At 42.4% G+C, this 22,790-nt stretch overlaps 1 protein-coding gene across 1 annotated transcript in view; it reads left to right on the top strand.

Moving 5' to 3' along the window:
* UVSSA (UV stimulated scaffold protein A) overlaps nucleotides 1-22,518 on the top strand; it is a gene marked incomplete at its 5' end in the record, with an annotated part of 46,426 nt that extends 23,908 nt beyond the window's left edge. The window contains 6 exons of the mRNA XM_084263289.1: nucleotides 5,562-5,739; nucleotides 7,413-7,565; nucleotides 12,414-12,597; nucleotides 13,445-13,556; nucleotides 18,051-18,234; nucleotides 22,247-22,518. Coding sequence (XP_084119415.1) covers nucleotides 5,562-5,739; nucleotides 7,413-7,565; nucleotides 12,414-12,597; nucleotides 13,445-13,556; nucleotides 18,051-18,234; nucleotides 22,247-22,340 — 905 coding nt within the window. The 3' untranslated portion in view covers nucleotides 22,341-22,518. The remainder of the gene's footprint in view (nucleotides 1-5,561; nucleotides 5,740-7,412; nucleotides 7,566-12,413; nucleotides 12,598-13,444; nucleotides 13,557-18,050; nucleotides 18,235-22,246) is intronic.
* Between the last annotated feature and the right edge of the window lie 272 nt (nucleotides 22,519-22,790).

Here is a 22,790-nt window from a genome sequence, read left to right on the forward strand (position 1 = left end):
AAGAATTTAGGTGATTAGAGAACTGAAGTGTGAAGATATAACCCATTAGGTGTGTCATGCCAAATTAGCATTACCAGACTTTAACGACCTCCCATTTGTATCCTCTTTATTTACACTTGCACCTGATGTCTGAACAGACAAGAGACCAGCCATCCTGAGGGGCCACAGGGCCATCTTACATACACTCTGCTATTGAACGTTGGGATGAAAAAGACACAGCTCTGAAAATCATTCTCATAGGGTTACTCTGGTTCTCAGCACTCCCAACTGATGCCACTTTATATCTGTTGAAGAGTAACTTTGCACTTGTATGTCTAGTATCACTAGCCCCATAAAAACTGAGGTATATTCATTTAAAAGAAAGCTTTAGGGAGAGAAAATCTTGTTTCCACTTGAGATTTCCCACATTCCAGCCTTTGCTGTTGCATTCCCTAAAGGAAAGGAATAATAAGGTAAGGAATGGAACCGTGCAGCTTCTGATGTCATTCTTTGTGCCACAGACAGAATTTGGTGCTGACATTGGGATAAGAGATTCCTTCCTCCCCTTGGTGGTCTTGGCATAGCTTGCAGGTGAACTGGGCTAGTGGATGGTGTCCCTGTCCAGGGCAGGGGGTTGGGACTGGATGGGCTTTGAGGTCCCTTTCAACCCAAACTGTTCTGTGATTCTATGAAGTGGTTTGAAGCACCCACCTCCAGCAACTGAAAGCAACAAGAAAGATGTGGGACTGTTGGAGAGGGGTCAGAGGAGCCATGAAGATGATCAGAGGGCTGGAGCAGCTCCCCTAGGGAGAGAGACTGAGGGAGCTGGGCTGGGTCAGCCTGGAGAAGAGAAGGCTGTGGGGGGACCTCATTGCAGCCTTCCAGTCCCTGAAGGGAGCAGAGGAACAGGAGGGGAATCAGCTTGTTCAAAGGGCAAAGACTGGCAGGACAAGGGGGATGGATTAAAGCTGAAGGAAGGAAGGGTTAGATGAGATATTAGGGAGAAGTTTTTTCCAGAAAGAGTGGTGAGGGGCTGGAACAGGCTGCCCAGAGAGGGGGTGGGTGCCCCATCCCTGGGGGTGTTCAAGGCCAGGTTGGCTGGGGCCCTGGGCAACCTTGTGTAGCTCCAGGCCTGGAGGTTGGTGTCCCTGCCTGTGGCAGGGGGGGTTGGAGCTCTGTGATCACTGGGGTCCCTTCCAACCCAGACCAGTCTGGGATTCTATTTAATTATAAGTTTAGCAGTAAGACTGCATCGTATTAAAACATTAACACGTTTTAAATATGTCTGTATGTGGACAAACATTTTGTGTATAGCTGCATTTAGGACAATAATTGAGTAAAACAAGAAAGAAGCCTTTTTTTATTGGAGTTTTTTTAGGTACAGAATATAGATTTGATGCCAATTTAAAACAAACAAACAAAGCCCCAGCCTGCATGTTATTTTAATTTGTGATGGTTTCATAAAGATCAGATACCTGTCAGGAGTGACATACAATTCAAATCCCCATCCCTTATGAGGAGCAGAACCAGAAGCAATAAGGCAATCCTCCTACCATGTGATCACCTTTGTGCTCATTTGTGCATGGGGAGGTAGTGCAGAACCCATCCCAAAACACTGGCCTTGTTTGGAAGCAATGCCCCAGACATTGACATGAACCTTTTTGATCTGTAAGTCCTCATGGAGTAAGCTTTGTGAAGTTCTCTCCACTGAGCAGCAAGGCTGATTGTGCTTCCTGAGTAAAATGCATGCAGGTTCTTCTCACCATGAGCACAGTAGAGTGTAAGTGAGGAAATACTGTCCCTGAACCTCTGGATTTCCCTGCAGAGTGTCTGTCCTAATATAAATCACGTGCATTCACCAAATGGCAAACAGAAATTACTAATTATTTTCTCAGGACAGTTGAAATCCATAACACTTGTTTATATTCCATCTTGGTGTTTTCAATTAGACCCCAGTGACTCTGAAGTAGCTGGATTTTTGTCTAAATCCACCCAGCTGAGGAAACCCATGCTTGCTCTTTCTCTGAATTTTCACTGAGGGGGCTTTTATCTCCCACCTAATCCCCCCATTTCTGTCAGGACATAATCTCTTTCTCAAATTTACATTTTAATTACAAGGCCAGCTGAACTAGCTGAAATCAATAATGTCAGCGTTCAGCAGCCTAACTTCAGCTGGAACCCCAGCCTCTCTCTTTCCTTCCATCGATTTCTCTTCTGAACACCATCCTACTTTATTGCTTCAGGCAAATAGGTGCCATTTGGTCAATTTAAACAAAAAAAAAGGGGATTTGAACATTTTTAGAATTCTTTCTAAAAGCTGCTCTTGGAACAATTTGAGCTCAGGTACTGTACTTACGTTAAATAAAATCTACTTTTACTTTTTAAACTACACTTAATCCCATCAGTGTCTTAAAAATGAAGTGAAACAAAAAACCCTCCACCCTGACATTGGATACCATTCAGCTGGGGCTGACTGCATGGTGACTCTTGTCTTTATCTTGGTAGCAAAAGCTAATTTTATAAACAAATATATATATATTTAAAAAGATTTCCCCAGTAGAAGTGATGTTACTGATGTTGTCATGTATTTACCTTCACCCATTTTTCTGTTAATGGTTTAAAATAAGAAATCAATGGGGAAAATATTTTGTTCTTGTAACTCTTAAGAATTCCCATATTGATCTTTTGGATGTGATTTTTATCTCTCTAAATGTCACATTGTCCATTTATCTCTCTTGCCTTTTCTGTGTGTTGCTGACTGCTTCTCTCTGCTGTTCACATCCTCTCCCCCCTCAAAGAAAATCGGTGTAGTGGATCAGCAATCATGCTTTCCCTAAGCATTGTAGGGAAAATGGGAATAAAGCCTAAGGTTTCTTGAGAACTTTTAATAGATATGCACATATTCTATCCAGAGGGGAGAAGAGGTGTGGGGAGAGTCACATTCCTGCCACATTTTGACTTCAAGACAGTTTTTAACTAGGACGTGTACAAGTGCTCTCAAACCCATTGCTTTAAACAGAGCTCTGCTGAAAGGTGTTCTTGTTCTTAAACACATCCCCCCAAACAAATCAAGCCCTCCTGTATGTAGGGGGTGGATCTAGGTGGTTACCACCTCACCAGCTTGACCTGTGGCTCAGATCAGGCAATGAGTTCTGTGTGGTTATACCCAGTAGGTTACAGGGTGGTGCAAATGAATCCTAGAATTGGAGCCCATCTAGTTCCAGCTCCCCTGCCATGGGCAGGGACACCTCCCACTAGCCCAGGGTGCTCAAAGCCCCATCCAGCCTGGCCTTGAACACTGCCAGGGACCCAGGGGCAGCCACAGCTGCTCTGGGCAGCCTGTGCCAGGGCCTCACCACCCTCACAGGGAAGGGTTTCTTCTTAATATCTCATATCAATCTCCCCTCCTTCAGGTTAAGGCCATTCCCCCTTTCCCTGTCACTCCCTGTCCCTGTCACTAGTCCCTCCCCAGCTTTCCTGCAGCTCCTTCAGGCACTGGAAGGCTGCTCTGAGGGCTCCCTGGAACCTTCTCTTCTCCAGGCTGAACAAACCCGACTCTCTCAGCCTGTCTCCATAGCAGAGGTGCTCCAGGTCAGGATGAATTCCTGGAAGACCTTATAGTGTGGAAAGAGGGGTTAGGGCAAGGTGCTCTAAATTTCTTTCTGGGAAAAGAAGCTTCTCTCTGAAATCAAAATATTTTGTGTGCCAGTGCTACCTGCTGCTACAGGGACTGTGTTTTCCCACTCAGAGGGCAGGTTGTAGGTAGCTGATGAGCTTCTCCTCTTCTGGTTGATACCTGGTGCTACATTTGATGACCAGCAAACAAAATCAGCAAAGCAAGAGTACTTCTGGAGACAGCTTCAGGGCTGGCTAAGAGCCCCAATTAAATAGTTAAACCAAGTTGGGCAAACTGGTTGCTTCTCATAAGAAAGTCAAGAAAATGTTAGTTTTGTGAAACCATGATTTTCTTGGTGTTAATTTGGTGGATTTTTTGAGTGATGTGGCCTTGCATTTCAAGAAGTTCTTTTATAAAAAGGTTTTCTGAGGGGTCCAGTGGAGCCTGTTGCATTTGTTGTGAGAGATCATGTCTCTCCATTTTAGCTGTTGTTGGCTGAAAAGTTCTTGTGACTACTGCCAGAGTTGCTTCTCTAGCTCAGTGGGTAGAGGCATGTGCAGTCTAACTGCTCAGGGTATCTAATTGCATCATCACACTCCATCCTGACTGTCTAATCTCACTGTATAAGTTAATTAAGCTGCCCCACCATTGAGCTGCTGGAGCTGAACGTCAGTACCTGGTGCTGCCTTGCAGTGGGTTCCTTCCTCAGGTGTAGTTTGGGCATTCACTGTCTGTTGAGCATTCTGTGTGGGTATGCTCATTGCTTCTGCCAGCACTTAGATGTTTTATCTTGGTGTATTGTGTACTTTATTATCTGTGAAAGAAGAGCATCCCCATGATAATTCTGTTTAGTTTTGGTTTTAGGAGCAAAACCTCAGGGGTTCTGTCCCTTAAAAGACATGAAGAGGGGGAAAGGGGGAAATCAGCTCTGAAAGGTCAGTGTGGTAGCTGAAAATCATCAAAGAACAGGGATGTACCTCACACATACTTTGTTTTTTCACTGATGTGATTCCCTGCCAGCTGTGCTGGGTGAGGATGGTTCCTGTTCTCCTCAGTCCTGTGTTGCAGTGAATGCCCCACCTAGAAGCCATTTCTCCTTCCCAGGCTGTGAGAGTTTCAGTGGGTCTTTCTGCTGAGATGCCACAAAGAATTAATCATAGCAAGCAGGAGGATGTGGATATATGCCTTTCCTTTCACTTTCTACTCTTCTTGGATTTCTTTTGGGACTCTAGGTGTGAAACAGTTGTGCCAACAGTTCCTTTCTTCTATTTTACCTTGATATAACCTTGAGTAGAGAAAGGGCACACCAGCAAACTGATATGATAATGGAGACACACATACAAAGAGCAGTATTGCAGTTCAGGCAAAACCATCTCGTTAACATCCTTCTTTCCAAGGTGAGGTAATATTAGTCTTTGTTATCACACCATGTCATACAAATGTAAAAGCTGGTTTGCTCTAGTGAGTTACTGAGTGTGCTTCTGGCCCAAACCAAGAAAAAAATTACAGGCAAAAATACCACTGGATGTCTGACTAAAGGGGTCCTAAAGAGACCTACAGGTAAGCTGGGAAGGGACTGTTTATCAGGGGCTGTAGTAACAGGACAAGGGGTGATGGATTTAAACCAAACAAGGGTAGATTTAGATTCACTATAAGGAATAAATCCTTCCCTATGAGGGCAGTGAGGCCCTGGCACAGGCTGCCCAGAGCAGCTGTGGCTGCCCCTGGGTCCCTGGCAGTGTTCAAGGCCAGGCTGGATGGGGCTTTGGGCACCCTGGGCTAGTGGGAGGTGTCCCTGCCCATGGCAGGGGGTGGAACTAGATGGGCTTTGCAGTCCCATTCTATGAATTGAAAACTGTGGAGCCTGTAATCAGCATCCTGATCTATTTGGCCCTGCTGTGAAGAGCTGAGGACACATTGAGGGTGGGAAAAGTGAATCCCTCCTAAACACAGAGTTCTTTTGCAGGGCTAGAACCTCAGTCACCACCAAAAGCACCTGTGGGGAAGACATCAACAGGACCAGCTCCACAGAGCTCCCGTGCCCTGCTGAAAAGGAATGAAGATGAACTTGATCCAACCTGTGCAGCTGCCACACTGAAACTTATTAGAGACAAACTACCAAAGCTGCCACCTCCACGTGCCAGGTTATCTCTTTTTAAATACTGGGAGAAACTTCTTGCTCTTATTTGTACTTGTTAATCATGAAAGCACACAGAAAAGTGTTCATGAACTAGGCAAGCCACTGAGGCTGTCTTGGTTTCATTTTGAAGTTACAGTTCTTTTACTGAAATCACAAAATCACAGATTCGTAGGGGTTGGAAGGGACCTCCAGAGCTCATGGGGTCCAACCCCCTGCCAAAGCAGCTCCCCAGCTCATATTGCACAGGGCGGCGTCCAGACGGGGCTGGAATCTCTCCAGAGATGGAGACTCCACACCCCCTGGGCAGCCTGTCCCAGGGCTCCCTCACCCTCACTGGGGAAAAGTTCTTCCCCATGTTGCTGTGGAACTCCCTGTGCTCCAACTTGCAGCCATTGCCCCTTGTCCTGTCCCCACAGACCATAGAGAAGAGGCTGGCTGTATGTTCACTGCTTAGTATTGAGGATTTTTGCACCAGGCTCGTCAGGAATGTTTTACTACCTACATAGTTTAGATTTTATTTGGTGTAAACGGCCTCTATGAAAACAGAGAACATCCCCTCCAGTCCTAAGAAAATGCCAATCCCCATTTATTGGGGTAATTTGGGGTTTGCATCTAAACAGAATATATCCTAGTGCTAAATCAGAAAGTATTTTCAACCATCCTTTGCTTCTTGGTGACTCGTGCTGGCCATGCTGCCTGCCAGGTGTGTCTTACTGATTCCAGAGGCACATTTGTTGTCAATCCTCTTGACTGCTTGGTGACAATCCGGCCTTGCCTTGCATTTACTTGTGATTTCAGGATAAGGCTGGAGTAATCTACTTAGCAGCATGTGCCTGAAAAGAGACTTCTGCATTGGCCAGAAAAGCCCCCCAAAACTGGCAAACTGGAACATAATCTCAGGAAGAGAAAGGGGCTTGCTTTATTACAGCTCTGGAGCTTGGAGCATTCAGGTGTACATTCTGACCTGTGATCTTTTTTAGAAGGCTGTGTTTCAGTAGGACCATTTGCAGCTCTGTCAGTGGGTAGCCAAGGGAAGTCTCTGTTGTGGTGCTCTGTGTTTTGAGCACTAGTGAGTTTTGGGGTGGGGATGCACAGTGAGTATTCTAAGTCTCTACAAGATGGAGTTTTGTCAGGAAAACCAAAGACTTTTCAGATGGTGTCACTGCCATGCAAAAACACAGGCCTGAGTTTACAGAAGCAAGATCTTTCTGAAAAGCTTGCCTCATGAAGAGAGATTCCAGCCCCATCTGGACACTGACCTGTGTGACCTGTCCTAGGGACCCTGCTTTGGCAGGGGGGTTGGACCCAGTGAGCTCTTGAGGTCCCTTCCAACCCCTGTGATTCTGTGATCAGTAGCTCTTGTTACAGTACAGGGTGCACGATCCACTACTGCCCCCATTAGATCTTCAGGCTTTTACACCCATGGTATAACTTCAGCCAGCTTCAGCTGAATGGGCAGTTCAGCTTCATGGTGCAGCCTGCTGTACTTAGGATACAGATCATAACACTACACAGTCTTTTTCTTTTAAAAAGAAAGAAAAAAGAACAATCCTGCAAAGGGGTTTCTAGTTCTAGATCTAAGGTAATATCAGTGTTGGTGTAGAAATCTAATGAAAAAGGGGAAAAAACTGTTGGGATCATTGTTGTCTGTATTGATTTGTCATCAATTTCCTCCAGTGACTCTGCAGCTACTGAGCCAGCAGCTTTGGAAGAGTCTGATGGTATGAGAAAAAAACTAGAAGAAGAAAGAGCTAAAGCTCCCCTCATGCCTTTTGGATTAGATCTTCACTACTGGGGACAGGATCAGCCAACTGCTGGGAAGATTCTCAAGTAATGCTCTTTTTCTTTTAAGATAAATTAAACAAATATATAGATTTACTTCTACTCAGAGGTCATGTAGTAGGGTGACTGCTATTTCTTTTGATAATCACATTTCTTCTTTCCCTTGTGCTGTAGGACCCATAAACAAAGTCAGAAATTCTACCTTAAAATGTTATTTGCTTTGAGAAGATGTGATACTAATTAAATATCCTTTGATGCTTCAAAGCACATTTTTTCCTGCCCTTTCATGTTTGTGTATTGTTTGCAGCAGGGCATGACTTACTCCAATTTAAATTGGTACCTCATTATGCAAAGTGCTATGCAAGTGCATGATAGACTGTCCCTGTGCCAGGGACTTTACAGTCTAAATAAATAGAAGGCAAGGTAGGAGAAAAGCTGGGGAAGGTCTCAGGGATCTTTTTCCTGACTTTACAGAGTGACAGTGGAGAAATTGATATGCTTATCCAGTCACACAAGAAGTTACAGGATTTGAATTTGGATCTCTCACTTTCCACTCTTATCTGGGAAAGGTTTTGTGGGTGTTGGACATGAAGCATTACTGACTTAGGGCAAGCTTTAGCAGTTCTGGGGAGAAGAGATGGTAGGTATACCTCAGACCTTGGCTCTAGCAGTTTTCAAACCCACATTTTAGCACTGGTATTTTTATATGAAAGTTGGGGTGCAAATCCTTCCCTCTATGTATAAACTACATTTAAGTCCATCCACCAGAACTTGAATATTTAATGAATATAGTATTCCTGGCTTGAAAAAGGCAAAAATCTTTGACTGGGTTGAAAATCAAACTCTCATATACTCAGCAGTATTACTTTAACTTTGTTTTCTTATCAAAACAAACTAAAAAACCCACAACCCATGACTGCAGTGTGAAGAAAGTGTTTGCAATAAAAAGGGCCAAACACAATGAGAGTCTTGCCCCTGTACATGAGTGCATGAAATGCTGAGTGTGTTTTAAAATTGTTGAAAGCCAGTGACATTTGAGACCTCCTAGTGCTTTGACACAGTCACTCCAAGCTTCAGGGTCTGCCTCATGTGGTGGAAGCTCTTCAAAGCCTATAAAATGGTGAAGATTTTCAGCAGGGCTTTAAGAAGCATTTGTCTCTGATAGTGCCAAAAAAAGTAGTAAGGCTTTATTTTACGTTGCAAATGAGTTATTCAAGTCATAAGGGAAATCAGGAGCATATTTCACTGCCTGCCTGTGCTGTGCTGTTTTATTTTTATGCTTTCCAATAAAATAGAGGGCATACTTCCCAACCTTAGAGCCTGTAACTACAGGTGTGCCAATCTAAGCAAAGATAATTTAAGTAACTCTGCACACACAGTGACACTGACCCCTGGGTATAAAATATATTTATTGAAAAATTAAGGTGGTCACTGGTCACCTGCTTTAGCTTTCCTAGGTGCACACTGGTTCTGCCTGGAGAAGAGAAGGGACCTCATTGCTGCCTTTCAGTCCCTGAAGGGAGCAGAGAAACAGGAGGGGAATCAGCTTGTTCAAAGGGTAGATTATGGCAGGACAAGGGGGATGGATTAAAGCTGAAGGAAGGAAGGTTTAGATTAGATATTAGGGGGAAGTTTTTTCCAGAGAGAGTGGTGAGGGGCTGGAACAGGCTGCCCAGAGAGGGGGTGGGTGCCCCGTCCCTGGGGGTGTTCAAGGCCAGGTTGGCTGGGGCCCTGGGCAACCTTGTGTAGCTCCAGGCCTGGAGGTTAGTGTCCCTGCCTGTGGCAGGGGGTTGGAGCTCTGTGACCCTTGGGGTCCCTTCCAACCCAGACCAGTCTTTGATTCTATGGATATAGCTACCAGGAAGATGATTTTCTAAAGAAGCTTTGCTTGGGTGGTAATTGGTGACTATTTTAGACAGTGTGGGCCTTCCAAACTCATCTGCCCCCCTCCTGGATATAAATTAGCTTGCTCAGCTTACTCTTAGGGTCAGAATAAAATAGCTGGTGTAGCACTTTTAATGATTGTGACTAGCATATTTGAATTAGCCCATTTAGTGCTTGCTCCAGGAGCTCTCTGTGCACCATACTGGGTTTAGAATTTTTGATAAGTTTCCCATCATCTTAAGAACAAAGTTGGTAGAAGTTTATTGAAAAAGTGCAACGTTTCTCTAGGAGCTGGACTTTCTTCTAGATTCCAGTTAACCATGACTTGTCCTTTATTCCTAATTTTGGCTGTGGTGTTTCCATTAAAACCTCTGTTATTTGTCTAGATCAGGAGCACTCTGAGTCTGAGGTGTTGATCTCCTAGTTGATTATCTGTTCCCTTTTTGATCCCCCCTACAAAAGGTTTTCCTTGTCACATGGATATATATCTTTTTTTCCCCAATCAAAGGTTCTGCCTTTTTAAAGCCTTGCTTAAAGTAGAACAGTAGGAAATCAGAAACCTTTGGAATTTAGCACTGTTTTGTTCTTTTCTCACCTGCTTGGAAGTCATGCTGGGAGAAAATCAGGTATATGCTTGTAGTAAACAATAATATTTATTAATATCTGTGCAGGAATCAGGCTATTTTAAGTCTAGTTCCCACATGCTGCTCAATGATCTATAAAGGAAAACATAATTTTAATTTCCTTGATTTGTTTAATGCAGGTTTTTCAGAGGGAAGTCAAAATATTGGATAGAACGTTTTCCTAATTGAATGGTTTAGATGGGGAGGGGAGTCCAGGCCACCAAAGGATGTGACAATTTTACTCTTAAGATTCTGTAAGACTCCTTTGCCCATGCAAATCATGCCTGGTGTCTTTTTAGGAGTGCTTTCTCCCTGTTGTGTCTGTAGGGCTAGTAACACAGAGCTAGCAGGTGGTCTTGTTTTCAGGATTCTGTGAACACTAAGCAAATAAATGGGTTTCATTCTTCTCTTTACTGCCCCTTGTATAATATTGCCATATAATTTCTGAAGGTGAAATACTATACCATTCAAAGGTTGGACTAAAGTGTATTGCAAAGACTCCTAGGGCTTGTTTAGGTCACAGTTTGCACAATTGTGTGATTTTAAACTTTAAAAAAAAAACCCAAAACATAAATTATGGAAATATATTATTATGTTTAATTAGCCTCCACTATCATTTTTTTGCCTTTTATCTGCTAATTTACCTGAAGAAAGTGATTTTCCCTTTATGGCAGGTTAGATCTTTTCTGGCACTAGTGAGTTATATTCAGGAAGGAAATTATTGGATAGCATGAATTTCTGTAATGGGGATTTTACTTGTTGAACATTTTTCTAATTACTTAGCAAATCATAGAATGGCCTCAAAATTGCCTAATCCCTCTTTAAGCATAGTTCTAATCTCTATATATAGGTGTAAATGTTCCAGTATTGCAGTGAAACAGCAGCTATGTATGTTGTAGGTTGCTAAGGTCAGATAACTTTCTCCACTTGCTTAGAAAAAAAATCATCAAAACTCTTCAGGTGCAGTTTGCTTTAATTCTTTAGGTATTTAATTCCTTAAGTATGTAATTCTTGAAGTATTTGGCTTGTGCTTTGCTGTATTGAGATCACTGTGATTAGTGAAGCCACTGTTCAAATGTTTATGGCTCTGCAGTCTGGGGAGGTCAAACTCTCAGAAGTCAGGATGACACCCCAAGATATTAATGAGTGAGGGGAACTGACTATGGATAGAGGACAAACTCAGTCTGGGACTGGTTGGGTGGAAGAACTACGTGGAAGAAAAGGGTTGGGAAGTGTTCTTTAGAAATTTTAAGTCCTTATCAAGGCACCTACCATCTAGCTCTCTCCATTTTGCTCATCACAAGGAGCAGACATGCAGGATGGACTTTTTTTTTCCCTTAATTTAGCTGGATTTTTATTTTTCTTCTCTATAACTTTGTATTTCTTTAAACTTGGGATGGGATTGTTGTTTGACCTCCTAACTTTGGGACCTCCTAACTTTGGGACCTCCTACCCTAATTTATTTTCACAATTAGGAGAAAGAAACAGCCAGGGACAGTCATTGTGTCCTAAGATCAGCATCTAAAATGAGTGGGGTAATTTCTCTCTGGGATCCCCTGTTTCTCATTACAGACCACTGGCAGCCTGGGGTGGTTAAAATGAAGGGATATGAATACTCTTGAGAAAATCTGATAATGGTATATGTCTCAAGGGTCCCTGCTACCCTTCTCTAACTCCCTGAATCTGCTGGCATGGTACTAATCTTCTTTATACCAGATTAATGAATATTTATATGCCTATATATGTCTGTAAATATAGGCAAGATCTCTATTTTTAAAATATGTTTTCAGTGGATTGGCTTAGTTTCCTAGAGGAACACTCAATAAGTTTCTCAGACTTATGGATGCTGTATAAGACAACCTGGAACAAAGAATGTCCATAAGACTCAGATGATGGTTTGCTCTCTTGCTTGGTCCAGGTATATTGCAACATACTCAGATTTCAGCTTCTGCTTCTCTGCTGCTACACGAGTACAGCTACCAGGAGTAAGATCAGACCAGTTAAGATCAAGCTGTTTCCTTCCTGGTCTATCTTCTGTGTTTAATCACAGAAGTATTTTGTTACATAGAGTGTTAACTCTGGAATTACAAAGTTATTCACTGAAACTGTACATCAGGTAACTGACTCTGAAAGTCAGATCATGAACTAAAGCTAAGACATGCAATAGGTTAGCAGGTTAAACAAGAAATCAATACCAGACAGGCTTTGGTGATATTTCAAAAACATAATATAGGAGTTATGAGAAAGAATGATAGATTCCTGGGATTTTCTAATTCACTGGTAAAGCTTCCCTTCCTTGAACATGTAAGTTTAACATGTGATGATCCTACATCTTTATTTGCTTCCTTACAGCTTTTTCTGTGAATAATTTTCATTGTTATCCTTCCAGATTTACTTCTGAACATCGATTTTGGGCGCCCAGTGAAGTAGAGGAAGAGGTGGAGAATAAAGAAATAACTGAGATGTTAAACAGTAGATATATAACGTTTGCTGGCAAGTTTGAACCAGTGAAACACAAATGCAGAGCACCGATGCCTGATGGAAGTCTGTGTGAAAGACAAGATCGGATTAAGGTGGGCACCAAGTCTGGGGCATGTGCTCTGTGGAGAAGTTCTCATTAAAACATGTCCATAAAAGTTCATTTCCCATTGTAAATACAGCTCAAGGCAGTGCAAGAAAGTTTTACCTGGAGCAGTTTGCTGTTGAGATGTGCCTCATATGAGAATCATCCTTTCTTTAAGGAAGCTGTCAGCAGTTCAATAGCTCCCAATTGGGTTTTTTTGCATTCACCATAGCTATTTATATTATATTTATTACTGTGAGGCTTGAGTACCTGACTCTGATATGGTTAGTTGTTTGCCAAAAGGTTTTCCTTGTTTAGAGGCATTTTTGATATTAACTGCTTTTAGAAATGGATGTGTTTGAAGGGCAAAGAAAATGTATTTACAGCTTAGTTTTTATGAAAGCTAAAGCCAACACAGCCTCAAATTATGAGCCCTGTTGAGCAGAAATACTTCACTTAAGTGCTTTGTTCTAACAGACTTCTTGTTCCTGTATCACCTGAGACTGAAGGATCTGAATGCACTGAAATACTTTAAATACTCTGTATGTTACAGGACAGGGATATAGCATAAACAACAAAATACAATGCAGCATTAGTGCCCTGGTTCCAGATTTGACAGCATGTGCTCCTGGCCTCCTGAAACGGGATATTCTTATCACAAAGAGCATTTTTCCTTTGAGATTCTGAATATATTAAACACACATTTATGGGATGCTTTCTTACAGGGACTCAGGATCAGGTGTAAAGTTTTGTCACTTGATTGCAGTGTCTGGCTTTAAGCTGTGTTGAATAACATGTAAGTATTTTTCTTTTGAGAAGCTCTGAGATGGTTTTTCTTATTCCTTTTCTCTCTGAAGTGCCCTTTCCATGGGAAGATAATTCCTCGGGACGGATCTGGCATCCCCATTAATGCAGAGGACAGAGCCAGGGAAGAAAAGATGCGGTTTGAGAAGCAAGCAGCTCAGCCAGGTTTGTGCCTGCATAGCATCCTAAAAAAAACAGGCTATATGGAAGGAGAGAGACAATTCCTTTGTTGCTAAAGGCACAGGTTGAGATCTACAGAACTGGGTCATACTGCTGTTTTGCTCCTAACCCCATTCTCTTCTTTAAATTCCTGTTGATTGTAATTAGCAGTGATTCTTGCTTATGTGGTAAATGTGGATGCACATATACACAGAGTAAGGTGCATGCTGTGCTTGTTCTTTATTTCCAGTAGTTATAATAATGCTCCTAACACTTCACAGACAGACAAGTTACAGCCTTTATCTAAAGGACCATGTTTTAAGGACAGTTAAACCTATTTCCTGGGAAATCACAGAATCATAGGGGTTGGAAGGGACTCCCAGAGCTCATCAGGTCCAACCCCCTGCCAAAGCAGCTCCCCAGCTCATACTGCACAGGTCGGTGTCCAGACAGGGCTGGAATCTCTCCAGAGAAGGAGACTCCACACCCCCTGGGTGTTTAACTGTTTACCTGTTGCTGTGCTATACTCTGGATTTTGTCTTCAAACAGTGGGGATGGGCACAAAACCGATGGCCTGTTCCTTTCATCCTGGCTGCTACTTTCAGGTGTGGAATGCTTTGGTGGGAAAGTTTATCCTTCCCCAAAGTTTCAGGCATTTCTAGCCAGGGTAAAGCTCTGGACTGTTAGGTGAGGAATGTAGGTGATGGGAAAGACAGCAAGTAGTGAACACACATGGCCAGAAAAACTGTTTCAAGGGGAATAAGAGACATTTCTTGCAATAGTATAACCAAACCTCACTAGTGATGAACAGAAGTTAGATTTTCATAGAGCTCCAGGGCACTGCAACCAGGAGTTGGTGGACTGCAAAGGAAGATGGGACAGAGAGATCTATCCAGCAAAGACAGTGTGTAATTGGAGGGGACAGATGTGTTTTCAAAGCTTTTATTCAATCTGCCTTCCTCCAGCAGGTCTTGGTTTTCTCTGCTATTTATTCTAGGTGAGTATTCTGCATTCTAATTAAACTTACACATAGCCTTTATCGTTTTGATATCTGGTGGTATACTCCCTTCAAGGAGTTAGTTCTCTCTCAACCTCTGACTCGGTATTTCACCAGTTCCACAGTTACATATATTACTAATGAGGTTACTGAGCCTTCCACTAACCCTCTTCAGAGCATAATGAGCAGTTGTTGATCTGTTATCCAGAAAGGTCTATGCCAAAGGAACGTGCATTTAAACAAACCAGAGACCCAGCCCATCTCCTTTAATCCTGGTTTGGCTGTCTTGGAGTGATTGTGCATGGCAGTTGCCAGCACCACACCAGTGCAGCAGTTAGGGAACACCTCCTGGTGCCTACTGGTGCTGAAGTGCTCTATTTGCAGGCAGTTTCCATCCTTCTCCAGGTGAAGTGCTCTTAACTGACATCCAGTCAACAGCATGAGCGCAGCTGGACTGTTGCAGTGACACCAAGCCAGGTGTGTGCATGTTGGGCTAAGAGGGAAAGTTCCTAACTTAGTTTTGGCAAAGCAAAACTAGCAAGTTATCTAGTAGGTGTTCTTGAGAGGCTGGTTTCAAGCTAGAAACTAATACTCTGGTATAAAAATCACTTGCACTGAAAGATATTGATTTTTATTTTTTTTCCTGTGAAATTGCCATTGCTGGAGGCTAGACATAATATTTATTTTTATTGCAGTGTCAGTGTAGTGTTGGCAGAGCCTTCTCACCTCCAGCCCACAAAGATGTGTAAGTGAGTCCCAAGCCAGTGTTGACATCGCTGCGTTGCCTTATTGAGTCCTGTTGTTAAGCTGAGATGTCATACAAAGGTCCATCCCATCTGGCTGGGAACATACTGACACTTTATTTATGGAACAAAACCTTACAGGTTTCTAAAGCCATATGTATACCAGACATCACTAAATTACCTGCATCCACTGCTTTGTGTTGCCTTTTTTTATCCTCCTGTGCTTCAGTATTTACATATCTGTCAAATATCTTCATCAACCTTTTAAAATGGCCTTTAGTTTGTTTATTTTGGGCTTGTGGGTTGGGGAGTGTTTTAGTGGTTTGTGGTGGATTTTGTTGAGGGGTTTTTTTAGTTGTTTATTTCGGTTGGGGTTTTTTTAAACAAAGGACTGGAAGCAAATCTGAGCACTGCTGCTATGGAAAACATGCACAAGTGAGCACCCACTCTGTACAGTAAAAGCTTTGGTCTTACAAAAAATACCAAGCATTAACATCTGGACGTCAATTGCATGGTTAAATTACACCAAAATTATTTCTACATCCTTTTCCTATTCCTGTGGTAATGACTGTGTTTTGACAACATCATTCTTATGATGGAGCATTTTTAACTTTAGTGTAGAATTTTAAACTCCAGCTAAACGTCCACAAAATGATGCTTTGGATGATGGAGCATTTTTTAACTTTAGTGTAGAATTTTAAACTCCAGCTAAAATGTCCACAAAATGGTGCTTTGGGCTCTCTGGTCCTGAAACAATGAATCAGGTGGGATTACGCTGACCTGCTAATCTGCAGCGTTCATCCTTTTCCAATAGTTCGCACACAGGAGCAAATTAAGTGCCTATTTTTTGTGTCAACCCTGAAGAGTATCTGGGTTTTCAGCCCTTAGTGACTTGTTAACAAACAGGTATCAGGACAGGCTGGTGAAGGCAGGCCGCTGGCCAGTCAGATGTGAAATAGCATCTCTTTACTAACTACAGTATTGATCCCCGCCTACCCTTGCAAACTGTGTAATTTTCTTTTCCCTGCTGCTAAACTCAGTAACAATGTATGAAGAGCTTTAGGGGCCCATCAATGCTCAAAAAGGCTGCTCTTCCCTGGCATTCTATTGATTTTTCTCAAAGGCTTTTAAATTGCTCCTTCATTTTACTCAAATGCTCATTTCATCTCTACTGGATGCCGGCATTTTTTCCTTGTGTTTAAACAATTGCTCCATTCACTGGGTTCCTAAACTGTGACGCCTTCTTATTACTGGGAGATAAACTGTTTAGACAGTTTTCCTTAATCTTGGATAAATCGTTCCTGTATCTGAATTGTGCTGCTCTGTATTCCCTCACTTCAAAAAAAGAATAAGAATCGGTGAGGTCTTGTGATCTATCAAGTATATCTGTTCTGTTTTCTCCCCCTGTGCTGCTCCTGCTCAGTTCTTGCACAGCTTCATTTTCCCCACGCTTTCTGGTGTGTTGGATTTTAATCAGGCCTTGTTTTCATGTACAGTAGATTAGATCTAACCTTTCCTTGGAAAATTGCTCTGCTATTCCTAAACACCTTCCTGAAAGGTTGTTACCGGTATTTGTCACACTCAGTGACCATCTTGGCACAGAAGTGAAATTGTACAGTGGTTTGGGACTGTTTCTTTTTCTGTATCTTCATAGATGTTAAATAACAGTAATAAACATCTGGTGTTAACAACTTCTGCGGGCGAGAGAGGCTGACTGATGTAGGGGAAACTATATGACAAATGACTGTCAATTACTGACGTTTATACTGAGCCTGGACCATAGAACCACGGAATCACAGGGGTTGGAAGGGACCTCCAGAGCCCATGGGATCCAACCCCCTGCCAAAGCAGGCTCCCTGGGACAGGACACACAGGGCGGCGTCCAGACGGGGCTGGAATCTCTCCAGAGAAGGAGACTCCACACCCCCTGGGCAGCCTGTCCCATGGCTCCCTCACCCTCACTGGGGAAAAGTTCTTCCCCATGTTGCTGTGGAACTCCCTGTGCTCCAACTTGCAGCCATTGCCCCTTGTCCTGTCCCCACAGACACTGAAAAGGGGCTGCCCATTTCCCCCTGCATCCCACACTTCAGATATTGATAAACATTCATAAGGTCCCCCTTAGTCTTCTTCTCTCCAGGCTGAACAGCCCCAGCTCACTCAGCTGAAGTTTCTGATGATATAACTTAACTTGTGCTATTGTCAAGAGAAGAAACTTGATTTATATAATTAAACTGAGGAAGTGTGGGATGTTTAAAAAGCAATATCTTTTCCAGGTGCAAAACTGGGCTCGCTGCAACAGGGTCATCTTGTCTTATTCAAGAATGCTCTTTATGTCCCACATACCCATTCATGTTTGGAAGCAGATATAGTTCTTTGATGCACACAGGTTACAAAGTTGTTGTCCCCACTCCACTCAAAACTTGACATACTACCATATTTAGGTTTATTTTTTAGCTTATTCAGAATTTATTTTTGGAGGTAAGTTCCTCAGCCACATTATTGGCATTATTAAAATCCCTAAATAATAATCACTGTGTTTAGGACACCTCTCCTACATGGAATAGTTTCCCTGCAACTGTACTACTGTGAAAAATTCCCTCAAGTTTTCTTACAGAACAGTTTCATCTACAGCAGCTAATCATAGATACTAATCCCAGACTGGCAGGGCTTTTTCATCAAGACCTGTTGTTTTGGCTAACTGCTTTATCCTCCCCTTCCTGGGTTTGGAGTTACAAACTACATGCTTTTGCTTTTAAACAGAGTGGCGAGATCCCGAATTCATGAGGGAAGTTGAAGCAGCTACAGGAATGGATCTTGGTTCCTCTAAAATGGATGGGAAAGGAGGGAAAAAGAAAGGGAAGAAGAAAAAATACCCAAATCTGACAGACCTGAAGCAGCAGGCTAATACATCTCGTTCACGCCTTGAAAAGAAAGTCTTCAATAAGTAAGATGCTTATGTTCTCTAAAACCTGCTCAATTGCCATTTCTCTTTGTTTCAACAGTACTTTCTGTATTAACTTGCACTTGCTAAACAACTTTCTTTGCTGACTGCAGAGCAAGAATGCCTTCCATATCTCTGGAGGGTGAAGAGCAGCAGGTACTGATGGCCAAGGTTACTTCTTTGAGAATGGTTTTCAGCTAATTTACAGAAATCCCCTAGGACAGATATTTTTGTTTCATTTTTTTAGTTGCTGTAGTGTCTTCTCTTGGATAATCATTGATCAGGTGGATTCCTACTTTGTGTGCAAATAGTACCAGACCTGGAGAGATAATGTGTGTTCACAACTTACAGCATCAGACACACTACTGCATCTAGTAGTGTAGATGGAGTGAAACTGAAGTTTTTCCTTTTGGAAGCCTAAAATAGACTGTCCTGAGCCAGAATTTCAATAATAAAAGGATCTGTCAAAAACACTTGGCTTTTGGCACATAGCAGTGTGGTTGCCCTTGAGTCTCTGGTGCATGCTCAGATACCTTCCTAAAATTTTCAGTGCTGATTTGGTTTCCTGTGTATTTTCTCTCACTCTCAGGTGTGCTAAATTGCTATCTGAGCCTGATGCAGTGCCTTCCAATCCAGTAGGTACACACAGCAATCCCCTCCTGTATCACCCCTTCCTGTGCCATTCAGTGACATGCTGCCATGGCATTATTCTCCTCCTTTACTGAGAATGAATTCAGCTGGTTAAGAAAAATATTTGGATCCTTGTGTTACGGGCCTTGTTCACTTAAGCCCTGCTGCCTTTTGTAAATACCAAGGACTGGAACCTGCTACAGGTCCCTCTTCAGTGTAAGAGTTTGGACATCACCATTCCCTGGTGATGAACCAGAGACACATGGACACAGTGTTCTTCCCATGATGCTGCTGTTTCTATACACCTCCCTTTCCTCCCAGCATATGTGCAAACTCTTGGCCTATATTTAGGTCCAGAAGAAACTGGATGCAATTGGCTTTTAGACATTTCAAACATGTGTCTATTACCTACATAGACATACATGAGTTAACTTTATAGTAAACATGCTAGCTCAGATGGAAGTGGGAGCTGACCAATCCACCAAGCTGAATGGATTTTAGAACATGTACTAGCTCTGTGTGTCTGCTCTGATACCTGGTCTTGGTTAGAAATGGCTGCAACAGAAATTTGCCTTAGAATGCTCTGGTCTTCATCACGTGGGAAGCAGCTGCAGCTATTTAGAAAGTTCCACATGTCAAAAATGAAGTAGTCAAGAGTGTAAAGCTGCCAAATAAAAACAACCCCCAAAATTATCATTATAGAATCATCAATGCTGGGTTATTCCCTGAACATATTGGATGAGTTGAACAGCATCCAAGGCACAATATTTGTTTAAACTCTAGTTTCCCTTCTCTGATGTAAATGTTATAATAACAAAACCAAATCTACATTGCTTTTGGTCACAGAATTAGCATGTTTTTTGTGGACTTCTCATGTTGCCTGATCTTAGTAAATCAGACATATACAGTTCTAATGATCAGAATTTAGTATTGGCTTTAACAAAATACAGTTAAGAAGCTGGTTTTGGTTTACTATGGTTTGTGCTAATGATTTTGAGTGTGTGTTAGTGCCAGGCATAGAGAATCAAACCTGTCATGTTTTAATAGGTTTCATGCTTTGCAGCACTAAACAAGATGATAACCTTGGCTCCTTATAACAACCCCAAATTACTTGAAATGTATAGGTGATAAACCCAGGCTCTAGTCTGCCAATAAAGTTAAGTGAAATTGCACACAGATCATCAAAGTGGGATCTCATTTCATTTACAGTATCGCACAATCCAGTGGTGCTAATGTAAAACCTACATGACATGAAAGTGTCAAGGCCATACTGCGCTGCTAAAGGCTCACTTTTCTCCTACCAATTAGGCAATAGTTGAAGTGCAAAACCATGACCATATTTTCCTTACTCTGGTAACTTTATTGGCAGAATTTTGTTCAAAATACACCTCTTCTGAGGTGTTTTTTTTTCAGAATGTTGGCTTTCATTACAGTTGCTGCTGAGGAAATCTTTAATCCCACCATTTAGAGGTGTAATTAAGAAGTATCCTCTGTTTTCAGATGTTTCAGAATGACTTTTAAATGAAGCCATTACAGAGAGCAGGTAGCTGCTCTAAGAGAAGTCAGCCTCAGAGAGAACCACAGGAGCAGAGCTGGATTAGTGTGTAGGGCCTGACCCTGGAAAAGGCCGGCGCACACTCCCTGCGCGAGGCCTTGTCCTTGTTTTGCCACACAGCATCCTCTGAAGAGAAAGGCAGACTTAGATAACACAGAATCCAACAGGTAGCATTAGATTTGAAACCAATCCACTTTGTGGGATAGAATTTGCAGTTTGAGCTTCTGCTGTAGAAATGAAACAGTGCCATGTTCTTCAGTGTGCTGTGGCCCCTCAAACCAGGCCCCTGGCTGCTCTGGTGTGCCTCCTGCATTGGCAGTGTACCAAAGCCTGTGCAGAGCAGCATTAATTCATCATGAACAGGGGTGGTTTGTGCTGCTGACATCATGACATCTGCACACACCTGTATATAGCAGCTCCAATCTCTGAGCTTTTGGGCTAAAGGCACCTAAAGTAACTGATAAAAATGGCAACTCTAGTGAAGAACAAAATCCCCTAGGCCTGAAGCTCTCAACTGTGCACAACACCTGCCTACCATAAGCTGTGCATGATACCAACCATAAGTTTCTGTGGGGGCAGATGTGGGCCACAGAGCATTCTCATGATTTCTGCTACTGGCTTTGTTCTGCTTTCTTCCCCCCACTGGCATTGTGAACCCCCTCCCCTGCCCTCACAAATAAGGGATATGTTTGGTGAGAATTTCCTGCTCCTCTTCATGCTGTCTAGGCATTATTTTCCCCACCCTCAAAATCTCAGCTGCATGTTTTTCACTCAAGGTTTATGGAAGGAAGACAAATGCATGTCTCTTCACTACCCAGTTCAAAAGCATGACAGCAATTCCCAAAAGCAGGAATATTCTCTAGGCACCATCTTTACTGGGAGGAAACAGGTACAGCAGAAAAAAGAGCAGTGACATGGGAGCAAACTCTCATCAGAAGGGTTGATGAAGCACCAGAAAACTTAAAAGCTCCAAAATTACTTCCTTTTCTTTTTAAATCTGGGGAACACTCCAAAGCCTTTTTCAAGCACAGCAGGGACCATAAATACTTGCCCATCATCATATAGCAGAAATCCCATTCCACTATATATAACAATAAGTTATTGGACATATTGCTGTGACTATGCTAAACTCTAAGCACTGAGCTGTTCTGCTTTAATTTATTAAAATTTATCCCTCTGCATAGAAACACATGAGAATATCTGTCATCTTCCTAAACCAGAGTTCTGCTTGTAGATTAAATAATTGCAGCTCAGGAATGTAGTTGCTACTGGTGAGAATAAAAGACACTCTTCCTCTGCCCTGCTGATGAAATGTTGTTTTGAGGAACCCATGAAAAGAAAGTTGCTAAATGAGTTATAGTTCCATTAATTGAATATTGAGCCCTTCCCTTTACAAAAACACTCTAGATTCTGCAGGTTGGATTTTGTGAGGGTTTCTGAGCATGAGTTTTCTACATCCTGTTAGATGCTTTTAGTTAGTTTTTTTTTTTCCTGAAGAGCAGTTTAGGTGCTTTTGAAAATCAAACTTGGTATGTGTGACTGTCAGAAGTAATGCTAGGAGGGTGGAATGCACAGCCATTAAACTGAAAGGCTTTAATTTGTTTACTCCTGTTAATAAAATCATTGCTGAATTAAACTATTTGTATTGCTGCAGCTAATTTAGTTAACAAGACAAATTTGTTCAGCCTCATCAGTGCAGTGTTCAGAAGCCTGGTAGTGATTAATCATAGCTCATTTTTCCCCCCAACATTCATAAATATTCTCAGAGATTGTGTAGAATCAAAGTAACTGGTCTGAGGTTTGTTTTTTTTCCCTTTTTTTCTCTTTCAGAGGTGCCATGAAACGGGTGGTGAAAGCAATGAACAAAGTGGACCAGAGGAAGCACGAGAAGTTTGCCAACCAGTTCAACTATGCACTGAATTAAATTGTAATAAAACCAAGGGCAAAGAGGATTTAATGAGAGTGCAACTTCACAAACCTGTATTGCAGATCTTCAGACTGTGCTCGGTGCATTTTTTACTGAGATGATTTTTAAAAATGTTTTCAACTTTTTAACTTATTTGATAATGAACATTAATTTTGGCAAAGATGTGGTGGTATAAGGGTGGAATTCATTTAATAAGTTCAGAACTATTTTAAGTGTACATGAAACAGAGCATGTTTTATGACTTGTAAAATGTTCAGGGTTGGGATTTTCTTTTCCTTTCTGCCCAGAGAGGGGGTGGGTGCCCCGGCCCTGGGGTGTTCAGGGCCAGGTTGGCTGGGGCCCTGGACAACCTTGTGTAGCTCCAGGCCTGGAGGTTGGTGTCCCTGCCTGTGGCAGGGGGTTGGAGCTCTGTGATCCTTGGGGTCCCTCCTAACCCAGACCTTTCTG

This window comes from Gallinula chloropus (genome assembly GCF_964237585.1).
Source record: "Gallinula chloropus genome assembly, chromosome: 4".
Lineage (NCBI taxonomy): Eukaryota > Metazoa > Chordata > Aves > Gruiformes > Rallidae > Gallinula > Gallinula chloropus.